Source organism: Lactuca serriola, chromosome 1 (genome assembly GCF_051521515.1).
Source record: "Lactuca serriola cultivar US96UC23 chromosome 1, Lser_US96UC23_V15, whole genome shotgun sequence".
NCBI classification, from domain to species: domain Eukaryota; kingdom Viridiplantae; phylum Streptophyta; class Magnoliopsida; order Asterales; family Asteraceae; genus Lactuca; species Lactuca serriola.
This window is the reverse complement of record NC_136408.1, coordinates 176750586-176765540: the sequence shown is the minus strand read 5'-3', so window position 1 is coordinate 176765540 and position 14955 is coordinate 176750586. Positions and strand designations below refer to the sequence as shown.

The 14955-nt window shown below is 32.8% G+C and overlaps 3 protein-coding genes across 3 annotated transcripts; 1 reads left to right on the top strand and 2 right to left on the bottom strand.

Moving 5' to 3' along the window:
- Positions 1 to 6562: 6562 nt before the first annotated feature.
- LOC145064235 (uncharacterized) lies at positions 6563 to 7348 on the bottom strand. The gene has a single exon (XM_079011721.1). It carries the CDS (start codon positions 7346 to 7348, stop codon positions 6563 to 6565), a length of 786 nt encoding a protein of 261 aa, XP_078867847.1.
- Positions 7349 to 7351: 3 nt separating this feature from the next.
- Positions 7352 to 8365, bottom strand: LOC145064225 (uncharacterized). Its single transcript, XM_079011714.1, has 4 exons — positions 8278 to 8365; positions 8048 to 8181; positions 7687 to 7869; positions 7352 to 7588 (listed from the first exon to the last, which is right to left on the bottom strand). The coding sequence occupies exons 1-4, from the start codon at positions 8363 to 8365 to the stop codon at positions 7352 to 7354; spliced, it is 642 nt and encodes a 213-aa protein (XP_078867840.1).
- Positions 8366 to 11585: 3220 nt separating this feature from the next.
- On the top strand, positions 11586 to 14409 carry LOC145101611 (zinc finger (CCCH-type/C3HC4-type RING finger) family protein). The gene is made up of 8 exons (XM_079038849.1): positions 11586 to 11743; positions 12162 to 12249; positions 12326 to 13083; positions 13199 to 13268; positions 13571 to 13659; positions 13722 to 13779; positions 13869 to 13967; positions 14092 to 14409. Exons 1-6 carry the CDS (start codon positions 11718 to 11720, stop codon positions 13756 to 13758), a joined length of 1068 nt encoding a protein of 355 aa, XP_078894975.1. The 5' UTR covers positions 11586 to 11717; the 3' UTR covers positions 13759 to 13779; positions 13869 to 13967; positions 14092 to 14409.
- Positions 14410 to 14955: the final 546 nt, after the last annotated feature.

Below are 14955 nucleotides of genomic sequence, written 5' to 3'. Positions count from 1 at the left end.
GTTCAACTCCTCTTCTTTCCGTGAGCTATTATAACCATACTATGACCTAGGTGGCCTGAAAACGACGTTCTTCGGGCGTCGTAGAACTGAAATGACATTTGTCACCACAGACCTACCGGTCTAGCTGTTGCAAGCAGCTCTGGTGTGGGTTTGTCAAGCCCAATATAGATCTATATACAACTATCACGCTCTCCCTCCAGGAGACTCTGGTTACAATACATGACTTATGATTTATGCGAAGTGAATGTCTCACAAAGTTATTAACGAATTTACACTTAACATAATGAAAGTTTCCCTTTTGTATAAATGTACCCTTCTGAAATGTATGCATTTTGAAATCCATCGTAAACTATACCTATTATAGTTTATCAAAACAAGGGTAGTAACAGCAAAGTACGTAAATTATACTTAACACAGTTTATTAAATGTTGTGTGTAATGGGTATACTTCAATAATAAAGCTTTGTTTAATCTATGCTTTATCTAGTAAAAATCCATTTGTTAACTGGTTTATGTCTAGATACTAACACAAGAATGTCATATATTGCAATAACACATAATAATATACACCTTGCTCAACATGTTACAAGGTGAAATGAAATTGCTAGTGCTTTTCTGATTATAACATTTTCTGTAACTGTGATTAGAAAATTTGTAGAAAAATCATAAAATGTTCAAATCAAGTTCTGTAACTTCTGGGAGTTTGGAAAATGAGCCTAGTTGGTTCATAAATTTTCCCATAATTTTTAGGGACCTCTAACTTGTGTAACCAAGTCCATAATCACAGACTGGTCCGGATTGGTGTTTGAGATGATGGGCAGTTTTGTAAAAATCACCATAAATTGTAGAAAAACCGTATGGAGATGTACAAGTAGTCATTTTAAAGCTAAGAAGTGAAACTACTTGCACCTAAAACAGTTTTGAAAACTAAAATGTTTAAGTTGTCCAAAACAGTCCGTGAATGGGGTCCAACTTTTCTGATGTAGGCTGTTAGAAAAGTTTAGTTTTGTTTTTGTTGTTTTACTTGTATTCCCCCCCTAAAAACTTGAGAAAACATAAAAATGTAGGGGTATGAACTCACCTTAAGTGTTTTCAGTAGATGATTGTTGAAGAATGGAGGTATTTAACTCAAGAACACTTGGAGATGCCTTGAAGATTTTTGAAAATCTAGCATCATAGTTATGAAGTTTGTATAAGCTATCAATGATTTGAGTAGAATGAAGTGTAAAAATCACAAGGAGGATGAATTACACTTACCAAGAGTGGAAGAACACTTGATGATCAGCCTTGGGATCTTGAATTAGAGAGAAAAGTTGGAGAGAAAAGTTGGAGTTGGATCTTTGGTGGAATGAGAGTGATTGAAAGAAAATTAGGAGAGAGGTTGAGTGACCAGCCCTAAAACGTGGGGATGGCTTGTGAGAGGGGTAAAAAGTACAAGGAAGTGACAAGGTATGGTGGGGAGGAGTGTGGGTTAATCATGGAGTGGGTATGGGGTTGCTTGTGTCATAAAATAAGGTAAAGTCAACACTCTACCTTTGTACTTTACCTACTCTCTTTTGGATAAGGTTTTATCCTTTAAAATGTGATTAAATCATTAATTTAGGGGTCTTATATTTTAAAATAAAGTTTTGGATGAAAATCCTGTGTTAAAACAATTAAAAACGGGCTTAAAACACGAATTTAATCGAAAACCGGGAGAAAAAGGCTTCCCAGCGAGACCTCTCGGTCCTAGGCCGAGGTTCGGTCCCTAGGCCGAGGTTCGGTCCTTGCTGGTGCTGAGTCGGAAGTGAGAAGCGCGAGCCAGAAGCGAGAAGCGAAGGGCGAGGGTCCGTCCGAAGGTTCGGTACGGTTCGATTTTTCTCCATCAGAAGTTCGGTTCGGTTTTTCTCCATCAGAGGTTCGGTTCGGTTTTTCTCCATCAGAAGTTCGGTTCGGTTTTTCTCCATCAGAAGGTTCGGTTCGGTTCCTCTTCATCAGAAGGTTCGGTTCGGTTCTTCTTCATCAGAAGGTTCGGTTCCTAAGAGGGGTTTCGGTTCCTAAGGTCCGTTTTTCGCGTAGACTTCCGTTTTTGGGCTGTTTTCGCCAAATTCGAGGGTCGGGATGCCCCGAGTGATTATAGAAAGTTGAGAGTGATTTCGAGAGAGATTCCACATACTCAGAGAGATTTGGGAGAGATTTGACATTCTTGGAGAGATTTCACATACAAAGAGATATTTGGGAGAGATTTCATATTCTTAGAGAGATTTGGGAGAGATTTGACATACTTGGAGAGATTTCACATACAGAGAGATATTTGGGAGAGATTTCACATACTTAGAGAGATTTGGGAGAGATTTGACATACTTGGAGAGATTTCACATACAAAGAGATATTTGGGAGAGATTTCACATACTTAGAGAGATTTGGGAGAGATTTGACATACTTGGAGAGATTTCACATACAGAGAGATATTTGGGAGAGATTTCACATACTTAGAGAGATTTGGGAGAGATTTGACATACTTGGAGAGATTTCACAGACAGAGAGATATTTGGGAGAGATTTCATATTCTTAGAGAGATTTGGGAGAGATTTGACATACTTGGAGAGATTTCACATACAAAGAGATATTTGGGAGAGATTTCACATACTTAGAGAGATTTGGGAGAGATTTGACATACTTGGAGAGATTTCACATACAGAGAGATATTTGGGAGAGATTTCACATACTTAGAGAGATTTGGGAGAGATTTGACATACTTGGAGAGATTTCACATACAGAGAGATATTTAGGAAAGATTTCATATTCTTAGAGAGATTTGGGAGAGATTTGACATACTTGGAGAGATTTCACATACAAAGAGATATTTGGGAGAGATTTCACATACTTAGAGAGATTTGGGAGAGATTTGACATACTTGGAGAGATTTCACATACAAAGAGATATTTGGGAGAGATTTCACATACTTAGAGAGATTTGGGAGAGATTCTCGATAAGAAGAGATAGAGTGAAAACGATTGAGAGCGGTTTCGTGTGTGACGAATGTGAGTGTCCGGCTTCGCAATGCAAGGTCCGTAGACCCCGTTATGCCATGTTTTAGGATCTTACACACTCCTTATGAGTATGCAACATTGTTTTATTGTTCTTGTTCATTGTTTAGCACTAAGGTTAAAGAAATTTAAACACACGAACTCTCCAAGTGATGTTTTCTCATTAAGATAGTGAGGTATACAGAAATTTACATAATGCAAACCCTATTATACAAGGTTTAATTAAGTTGACCGGTTTGACTCGTTGACCTTGTCCGGCTTAGACTTGACCCGAATTTAACTATTGTCACATATATATATATATATATATGTGTGTGTGTGTGTGTGACATGATAGAAAATAGCAAACCGAATGATTGAATGTTGTTTTCTTCTTCAAATCTCCAAGCTTGAACTTCAAAATGATTTCTGATCTTCCAAGGTCTTTCCAAAGGGTTTTGTTGCAGCTCTATCTACAGAAGTACTTCAATTTGATCTAAGACCCGATATAAATAGTTTCCATAAAATCGGTCTTCACTTCATGACCATAAGGGTGTCACGAAGTGACACCCTTATCCCATATTCGCCAAGGAAACTGTGCAACGCCGTATTATAATCTTCTTATGAAACGTGATCACGTTGTGACCAAGAGATGGTCATGTCGTGAAAATCATCTTCATGTACGAAATCGAGAATCCTATGAATGTCACGTCATGATAATTGTAACTCCACACCATGGGAAGTGTATAATGCTCGATTTCATATTCTTTAAGCTCCTAGTTTCAGCTTCAGTCCTCCAAGTATCCAACTTTTGTTGATTTCAACTCCTTTTCCTCGAAAATGCCATTTTTTACTACAAAATACATTTTAACAGTATAAGTACCAAATATCTTTGTATTTTACCAAAATATAGCTTAAATATATTAAATTAATGCTTAAATATATGTATAAATATGGCAGTATCAATAAGTAAACAATTATAGCTAGCGCACACTCTCGTATGGTAGGATAAATTATAAGTCTGATAGGTACTTATACTTTCTAATTTTATATTTTTTGGTTAGAAAAAAGTAATATCTTTATATAAGTAAAATTACACTTATATAAATACTTTTTGGTTATAAAAAGTACCTCTATAAGCACTCATATGAGTTGAAATAGGAAAATATGTTGCATGATAACATACTTAGAAGGATAAATAAGTATCGATATATTACATAAGTAAAATAAATACTTATAAATAGACGAATCACATGAACTTTCATTGTTAATAAACTTATATTCTTATAAGTAAATAATAAACAACAAACACACTTCTACGGGATTACAAGAACAAATCCGCTTAAGTCAGGTAGAAATTATACACAAACACACTTATACAGGTTACAAGCACATATTCACATAAGTAAGGTAAGCACTTATACTATTTGAACTCACACTTATTATATAAGCTAATCAATCAGTTGAAATAAGTACACTTTTGGTTATAAAAGTATGTAGAGTCAAAACCTATGGAACTCACCAACTTTATGTTGATGTATCTTCAAAACGCATGTATTCTCAAGATTATAAGCAGTTGGAAGAACACACACACTAAAGACCTATGGAACTTCTCATTGTTGCTCTATATTTCATAAATGTTAGGTCTGTGTTGTACTTTGATAATGTATTAGTGGATAATGACAATGTAATCTCTATTTCGATAATAACAGAAGTTTATATTTTTATATTGATTTTGTACCGTTCAATATGTGTTTAATAACTGTGATCCATGACTACGTCGCACAACCTTACGTTTCCGCCATCGACCTTGGGTATGACACTGGACCTTCTATCTAAAATTCCACTCCTCAACCATTAGCTCTCATCACGAGGCTAGTTGAATTTAGAATTTATGTAATGCTAGTTATTTTTTTCATAGTATGTCTTCTACATTGTAAAACCTTCTTTGTGAGAGTTATTTTTAAGAATGTGCTCGTAACCTTTGTCTATCCTAGGTTACCTCTTGAATGTATGAAACTTATTATTAATAAATTGATTTATTTTTTTAGTATTTCTTGATCTTATTTGTGTTTCTATTGTTGTTTATTAAGAAGTAAGGGACCAACATACACACACACACACTCTCTCATCTCTCCCTCTCTCTATCTTTCCCCTCTATGTCTTTCTCCCAACATATGAACATGATGATGTAAGATCTATATTTTGTAATGTAAACAAAATCTTTTCTCAATTCCAAATTTACAAATCCGAGCCTCTCATCCAATATGACACCTTATTCTTAAACTATTAAAGATGGAAATAAAAGTTAAGATCTGGATTTTGTAATGTTAATAACTTCACACAGATAATATGAGGCAATTTTAAAAGGGCCCGAGAATATGGTTTCTAAGGATGGTTGCCCCCCATATGTTCAGATTGAAGTCCGTCTTTTATTGTTTTAACTCGAACATTCTTCTTCGAGGATGATGATTCTCTTCATAAATTAATAACCCTTCAGATACTTATTTTATGCTTCCCAACAAGAGGAAAATTTAATCCAGTTATGCTTCCTAACAAGATGCTCAACATAACTCTTTGTAAGTTTCCGTATGTTCTAGAGTATGCTTTAGGCCAGAGGGTCCACCAGGAATCACTTTATCGTTGCACCATGTCATTACAAAGAATAAGCGTTGAGGAAAATCAACCCAAGATTATCCGCCCTCGTTTTAACGGTAAGAAACAAGAAGAAAGAAAAAACACCATAAATCAAGATATGCAGGTATGAAAATGAAGAAAATCAACCTAACATTCAAATTAAAGTCAAATCAGATTAATAAGATTAACCTCCATCGATTTTAACCCAAAAACAAAAAGAAAGAAGATAACAAAATCAATATGAATCCCATGAATGAGCAAAATTTTCATTCTTCTTCTTCTTCCATTCTTGATTTTTGGTATCTTTAAGTGTTAGAGATGGATATGTAAATTCTTGATATAGGTTTTGAGGGTGGTCGATGGTAGGATCTTATTTGTTTTTTCTTCGCATCCAACTTTACCAGATTCCATATTTGTGGTCTAAAAAAATCGTGAAGTCTTGAAAATTCCATATCAATGTTTGTTTGTCGTGATTGTCGACGAGGAGAGGTGGTGTTGATTGTTTGTGGTTAGTGGCGGAGGCATGGTCAAACTAAAGGGGTATCCCGAAATTTTTTTTGTGTAATATACAGTAAGAAAAAAACTGCAATTTCATTAGATATAAAGTTCCATAACAAAATTACATTTTAAAGTTCACCGCTTCGATCTTTCATTTTACGAAAGCGATTAATTATATTTTCAGTATTAACGTTCTCTAGTGCTTCCTTTTATACACTACAAATCAAAGAACCATTCATAAAATCATCACCTATTCTATTACACAAATCGTTCTTCAAGAACTTTATTGCAGAAAAACACCATTCAACGATTGCGGTTGCGACGGGCAAAACCAAAGCTAGTTTTAATAATATATAAACCAAAGGAAAAGAGAGGTGTTTCCCGGTTTCCACCAACAAACGAGAGAGGTCTGTAATTCCCTTCAATTTGAAAAATCTCTCATCATGGAGCAAAGAGTGATAATAGATATCAAGTTGTCCATTAAGTTGTGCCTTTCTGAATCATCAAAATCGTTTTTGTATATCACGCTTAGCTTTAACAACTTTGCTTTATCAAAACTAGAAAATGAGTCACAAGGACTCAATGCCGCCATGTTCTCCGTCAACTCTGTGCCAACTTCACTAAATCTATCCATAAATTCTTGAATTTGCATATCTAAAATTGTATTAAAAATCGCAACTTCAAAATGATGTTGATTAGTCTTATTGGTCCTACGCTTGCGTGGGGTAACATAATATTCCGACATGTCCACAATTCTAATACTATGTTTTTCACAAAAAGCACATACATTCTTCCAAATTTGTGGAAACTCATCTTTTCTAAAAACTAGCAATGCTTTCTGTGTCCCTTTTACTAACGAAGCTGCTTCCAAAATATTTTGATCTTTTTTTTGAAGATGCTTTGACAAGGTATACATGATGCATAGAATTTCTAACATCAAGTGTAAAAGAAACACGAAATCAAGTGTCTTGAAATATGAAAAAAATACCCTTTTCTTGATTACGGTTAGATAAAGTAGACCCCTCCTTTTGACATATTTAAGTATCGCAACAACTTCTGCAAATAAATTCACCAAACTTACAATTGTTCTAAAATGTGAACCCCATTTAGTATCTCCAGCTCGAACAAGAGAAATCTCTTGATTCAACCCTCTTCCTGGTTCTGTTTCACCAATACCAATTTCAGTTGCCACTCTTTCTTTTTGCATCTCTCATATCATATCTTTTCTCTTACAAGACCCATAAACGACAGTAACCACCAAAGCTAATTGTTCAAAGAATTCATCAACACCATCATGTTTCTTTACAACTGCCACAACCACTAATTGAAGTTGGTGTGCAAAACAATGTATATAATGTGCATCATTGTTTTCATTTAAAATCATAGATTTCAAACCGTTGAATGCACCACTCATATTATTTGCTCCATCATAACCTTGTCCCCTCTCCTATATATTTAAAAAATAATAATAATAAAATATAAGAAATAAAAATAAACTAATATCGTATTAAAATTTAAAGGAATAAATATTTTATGATTTCTCACCTGAGCCATACTCAAGTTATTGTTGGAAAATACAGTATCAATGGCAGCTTTAAGAGTCAAAGAAGATGTATCCAACACGTGAACAACTCCATTAAATCTTTCATTTACAATGCCATGTCTATCAATATATCTCAAAACTATAGCCATTTGTTCTTTTTTTGGAAACATGACTAGACTCATCAACTAAAATAACAAACACGTCTTTACCAATTTCATCAAAAATAGACTTGATTATCTCTTTTGAAAAGCAATCGACAATATCTTTTTGAATTGTGGGAGAAGTCAACTTTTCATTTTTTGGAGCATTTTGTAAAGTAACTTTAAAAATCTTCTAATTATCTTCTCTAATCAAAGATAATACTTCAATGAAAAGTCCTTTATTATTAGACTTTTCCCTATCATCATGTCCACGAAATGGTAATGCATTTTTCAATAAAAATCTACAACTACGGATTGTAGCACGTAATCGAATTTCATAATTACTTTTCTCAAGTTCTGTTTGCTTATGTAAGACTTCACCAATAGATTGGTTTTTTCTCAATAACAAATCACACTTTTCTTATGCCTTATGGTGATAACTTTGAATATTACCCATATGTTTCCGGAATGAGCATTTTTTACTCCAATTGTCAAAGCCTTCGGTTATAAATGCATCTCTTCCACCTTGTTCCCCTACCATATCTCCAAACAAATAGCAAAAAAAAAAACAATATGCCTTCTTATTTTTTATGCTATACTCTAACCATGGAAAATCAGTAAACCATTGCATAACAAAATGTCTTGGCTTATTACTAAACTAGTCGAATGCCTACGCGTTGAGCATAAATATCTATATAGTTGAAATCTTTACAAATATATGTTTTTTAAATATAACAATAAAGTTGTTGTTAAATTTGATATAATAATTCGTATACTAAATTGATATAATCTATTGATTATTTTGAATTATATGATAATATATACATCTATTATAACTGTATAATCTTAACCGTTTGAATGACTTCCACCCGTGAGTTACTCATGAATAAAATTAAATATAATATATGGTTTAATGTTATTTATAGTTGTTGTTTTTAGTTAATTTTTTAAAATGTATTTGCTTAACGTTTTAATTTCTATCATTATAATTATTTAAAACATCAAACATTGTTTTTTGATTTTAAGAGTAACAATATAATCATTTATATAGACTTATTTTTAACTATTGTTATTGTAAGTTATTTTAAGCTACTTATTTGAGAGCTTTTAACGATTATAAAAATATCTTTAGGAAATATTTAGTTAAATTGATATTATAATTTATTTTTTGCATTTAGCACTGTAATTTATCACATTTAACTATTTACAAAATATTCATTGAGTTTTTTTAAGTAGACTGAAATTTATATTTAAGTCGACACTGTAATATTATATTTAAATTAACAATTTAAGTATTTTGTTCAAATTATTCAAATGTTGTAGCTTTAAACTGATAATGGTTTACATACAACAACATATTAAATATAATATGTTAAAAGTTAAAGACATAACTTTATAAGTATACGTAAAGATATTACTTTAATATTGAAATTTAGTTTATTTATAATTACACTTTAAGTTTGATATTTATTTAACCTTATTAACCAACTTATAATCGTTATTAGAAAGACACTACAATTTATCACTTTTAACTATTTACAAAATATTCTTTTGGTTGTTTAAGTTAAACTAAAATTTATATTTAAGTTGATCATGTAATATTATATTTAAATTTATAATTTAAGTATTTTATACAAATTATTCAAAAGTTGTAGCTTTAAAATGATAATAGTTTACATCCAACAATATATTAAACTAATAAATTAAGTATAATATGTTAAAAGTTAAAAAAACATAACTTTATAAGTAGAAGTAAAAATATTCTTTTAATATTGAAATTTAGTTTATATATGATTACACTTTAGATTTGATATTTATTTAACCTTATTAACCAACTTATAATTATTATTAGAAAGAAATTGAAAAGTCATAGGAGTTTTAAATGAATGTGGTGAAAGAAAAAAATGCATGGGAGTTTCAAATGAATGTGGTGAAAGGAAAAATGTTTCCTTTATAATATAGTATGATATAATATGATATGATATGATGATATGATATGACGATATGATAATGTATATTCAAAACTATGCCCCTTTGGTTGACAAGTCCCTTTAATCATGTATGCCCTCCTTGTTTCATCCCTTTAATGATATGATATGACGATATGATAATGTATATTATATCTAAAGTGTAATCATATGATGATATGATATGACGATATGATAATGTATATTCAAAACTATGGCCCTTTGGTTGACAAGTCCCTTTAATCATATATGCCCTCCTTGTTTCATCCCTTTGATTAGGATTATAAGATGTAATCTTTGGCCTATCCCCCGAGTCCAAATGAAGATCATTCAAATCAAAAGATTGTGTCACTTTTGGTTTTGGCATTGGTTTATTAGTTTGTGGAACTTCAGTAGGTTCATTAGATTGTGTTTCTTGTGGTTTTTGTATTGGTTGATTAGTTTGTGGAACTTGATTACTTTCATTAACCCTATTTTTTGGAAGTTCCTTCACCATTGTTGTCTCCAACATCTAAATGTCTTTTGAAAAAACTTTTAATAGTAACCTACAAATCAAAATATATGAATTATAAACTTGATTTCAAGTTTCAACAACAGTCAACAAATAACAACCTAGTAACCTACAGTAAAATTATCAATTATAAGATATATCAACTATAATCTTGATTCCAAGTTTCAACAACAAATGAACAAATAACAATCCACAATAAAAAAAAAATATCAACTATAACTTGATTTCAAGTTTCAACAACAAATAATCATTAAGTATTAACCCTAAGTCCCTAATTTAACAAAGTTAATTGTTAATTTCTAATTTTTCAAACATAATAACAAAAAATTAGAATTTGAATTAACCTAAATACATAATATGGATGAGTATTTTGGTTATACTAACTCGTTTCATTGTGATGGAATATCCGAGGAGCGGAGGATGTGCCCGAAATTTTGCAGTTGAGAATACTTAATGTCCGAGTCTGATGTCCAAGATCGCAGCAAGGCCGTAAGGGCAGAAGCCAATTTTCGATTTTGAAGTCGGCAATTGAAAAGAAGTCAACTAACGACGCACGAAGTGACAATCCAATAATCCAATTACGTGATTACGTCCTTTTTTTTTAATTGGACTATTGGGCTTAATGCCTCTTTGTTTCAATAAATTAATTGATGTGTGCATAAAAGTTTTGGACCATTTGGGCTAATTTGTAATTTGGTCAATTTAAAAATAACCTGAAATTTTTTAAGGTAGCCCAATTTTTTTTTCTGATATAAAACCGCAACATAAAACGAATTTTTCTGAAAAAATTAACACTACTAAATTTTTTCTGAGTGGTATCCCGGGATACCCCAGGATACCTTATGGATCCGCCTATGTTTGTGGTTAACTTGGTGATGTGGCTTGGAGAGAGAGAGAGAGAGAGAGAGAGAGAGAGAGAGAGAGAGAGAGAGAGAGAGAGAGAGAGAGAGAGAGAGAGAGAGAGAGAGAGAGAGAGACTTTTGTCTAATTTAATAAGTAATGAATATAAAGACAATTATATAAAAATTATAAAAATAGAGCATAAGGGTATAAGTTTTGATATGAACCAAATTGACAACCAAACTAGAGGAAAAAGACGGAATCCATAAATTTTTCAAGGTTTGGACCATAACCAAAGAAAATGACAAACCCCAAGGTCCATATTTGCAATTTTGTCTTTTCTTTATTTTTCCAACTCTTGAAAAAAGTCAAAAACAGTGAAAACTAGACATTGACACATAGTCAAAGGTTAATTTTGTAATTAACTCATATTGATTACCTGAAGGTTGCCTTTGAGGGGAGGTTTGTATGTAGAAAGAAATCCTGAATCAAGAAACAACAACTTGTCATCTTCGTTTAACCTAAAAAAATACGTCCGCCGATGAAGATTGTGGAAAGGTGAAATTTTCTCGATCATGTCTTTGCCGGGAAATCGAACCAGGTATATTCCGATTGTGACTCCTCATGTTCCATCTATCTCAATTTCTGTATGCCCAACAAATTGACGAAATGCACCGTTTGCCCATTTGGGCCCTTCGAGGTTTTATGTAGGCATACGCACAAGCTCCTTTGTGATTACTATCCTTGATTAGGGTATTCCTTTCAATTCAGTTGAATTCGTATTTCCAATTTTTGTATTCTCATGATGAGCAAGAATTAGAAACTTGCCGGTCGGTGTTTCTGTTGTAAACCCTAGATTCCCAAACTATCATCGACGGAAACAATGATAGCATATAAAGATTTTGTTTCTATCCATCTTCTAATTGCTAGCTTAATGTATTTCTGGCTTCATTAACAGCGATTATAAGGCCTATTCAAGGCTTAGTATCTGCTTCATCTCTTCATCTTCTAATTTTCAGGGTGCTTTGCAAGTTCTTTGCCCATGGAGCATGCCTGAAAGGGGAGCATTGCGAGTTCTCACATGACTGGAAGGACCCGGCTAATAACGTAAGGTTTCTACTTTCTAATATCATTTCCAATAGACTTTGTTCTTTAAACACTCATGGTGGTTTTCTTACAACAGGTCTGCACATTTTATCAGAAAGGAGCTTGTGCATATGGTATCCGTTGCAGATATGACCATGTTAAAGTTCCTCAACGTCAAGCTTCTGCATCTTCATCAACATACCCTTTTCAATATGCTGTTCCAGAATCTATTACTGCATCTTCAACACCTGGAACTGCATCCCCCATTGCTGTTATTGGAGAGCTTTCAGCTTACACATCTGCAAAACCTACATGGGCTGAAGGTTCTGGACAGAATGATTTGATAAGTGATGTTATAGGGCAATCAAGAAGTACAAATCCAGCTGACATTGTAATGTGTTCATTTGCTGCTGCTGGAAATTGTCCTCGTGGAGAAACTTGCCCTCATCTCCATGGGGATTTATGTCCAACATGCAGAAAACAATGTTTGCATCCTTTCAGAGCGGATGAAAGGGAAGAACATAAAATGGGTTGTGAAAAGAAGCATAAGCATCTTGAGGCATTGAAACACAGTCAAGAAATAGAATGCAGTGTTTGCCTTGAACGTGTACTTTCAAAACCAACAGCAGCTGAAAGGAAGTTTGGGCTTTTATCAGAATGTGATCATCCCTTTTGTATATCATGTATCAGGAATTGGCGAAGTAGTTCTCCAACATCTGGAATGGATGTGAATTCTGCTTTGAGGTCTTGCCCTATTTGTAGGAAGCTTTCTTATTTTGTCATTCCTAGTGTCATTTGGTATGCAACTAAAGACGAAAAGCAGGAAATTGTAGATAGCTACAAAGCAAGACTCAGGTATATATATACACACTTTTCTTTTCTTTTTCATATTAAACACATCTATCATGATAATGAAAGAAATATGAAAATGTGTGATTGTGAGTATAATTAATACCTCCTCCTCTTACAGGTCTATTGACTGCAGACACTTTGACTTTGGAAATGGGACATGCCCATTTGGGACCAGTTGTTTTTACAAGGTAATTACTTGAAGATTTTAATTGTTGATCTTTAGTTTCATGTGTTACTACTTTGTGTGTAAGGTTTATGGAAAGAAGCTTATCTTCTTCTCCTATAAGTATTTATGTTTACTATGTTTATAAGCAGTTGAAAATGATAGAATGTTCTTTATTCGATATATTTCAAGCATTTAGTAGATTTTCCACTTTCCTCTTCCACCAATATCATTAATCAATTAAAAAAAAAATGATAGAAAATAAATCCATGGTTTACAAGAAAAATCATGTATGAAAGTACATTGCTAATTTTTGCATATCACCAGCATGCGTACCGTGATGGGCGTCTAGAAGAAGTGGTTTTGCGTCATCTTGGGGCTGAAGATGGACAGACAGTCATTGCTAAAGATATCAGGTTTTTATTTTTATTTTTATTCTTATTTTTAATACAAAAATAATAATGTATCTTAAAAACAGGCTGTCAGACTTCCTCAACCGTATGCGCATAAGATGAACAACCATGATTAGCTTCCAGGTTAGCTTTTTCCTACAATACAATAAGTCAATAGCATCCAAGTTTTGGCTCAAATTTAAACTTTTGGGACCCACATTTGGTCTTTATAGTGTGCAGGATATTTTGTGTAGCTAGCTAGGTATTCCCCATCATAAAACAACACACTTCCATCTTTAGATGTTTCATTGTGGCCCGCATATATACTCAAGGTACCAACTTTTTTAATTATTTAAGTTTCGATTCCAATGTGGGCCACTAACTGTGTATCTGATTTAAATCTGACATAACTCTGAGTGATGTGATTATGGTGTTTGTTTGTGTGATGGTGATCAGATGGTTGATTGGTTGGGAATGATAAAGGGGATGCTTAAAAAGGGTATTGAAGAATAACTTGCAGCTGATATATAATATATAATATATATATTTTTTGAGGATAAATTAAAGGAAGTGTATGTTGAATTAAGGGAATGGTCAAGTGATAAATGATTTTTTTTTTGAAAAGAAAATCAAAAACTTGTATGGAACATAAAGTGAAGTTGACCTGCCCTGCCCAATTTGTAAGTTTGGGGATTGTACATGCTTTTGGTTTGTATTTTGTTCTTGTTTTAACTCTTTGTTTTTTTGTCAATAATTGGGGAAACTTTGGAGTAATCTTTTGTGTATACAAATCATAAGTTTTGCCTATTAATTTCCATACATCGACTTTACTGAATGAAATGAACATAACTTTTATAGCTTTATTTTCAATGATGAGATGAAGATGAGTCTTCGTCCCATCTTTTTCATCTGGACAAAAAATATCAACTTTAGATTTAGGCTGTTTGACGTACTAGCCGGAAAACTAGCTGTTAGTTGAAAAGCTAGCTGATAGCTGAAAAGCTAGCTATTAAATAAAAAGCTAGCTGATAGCTGAAAAACTAGCTGATAAAAAATGATGTTTGGTAAAACTAGCTGAAAAATATGAAATGACATAAAAGGACATTTAAAAGAATGTGTTTTTTATAATTAATTGAGGAGTGTATTTAGAAATTTTTTAAAAAGCTTTTAAAAAACTAGTCTAAGTAGCTTTTAAAAAAGCTGTTTATAAGCTATTTTTTGGTTTGCCAAACATGACAATTTAAAAAAATTTGAAAAATAAGCTAGCTTTTTAGCTAGTTGTGACGCACCAAACACAACCTTAGACATTTAATCAATGCA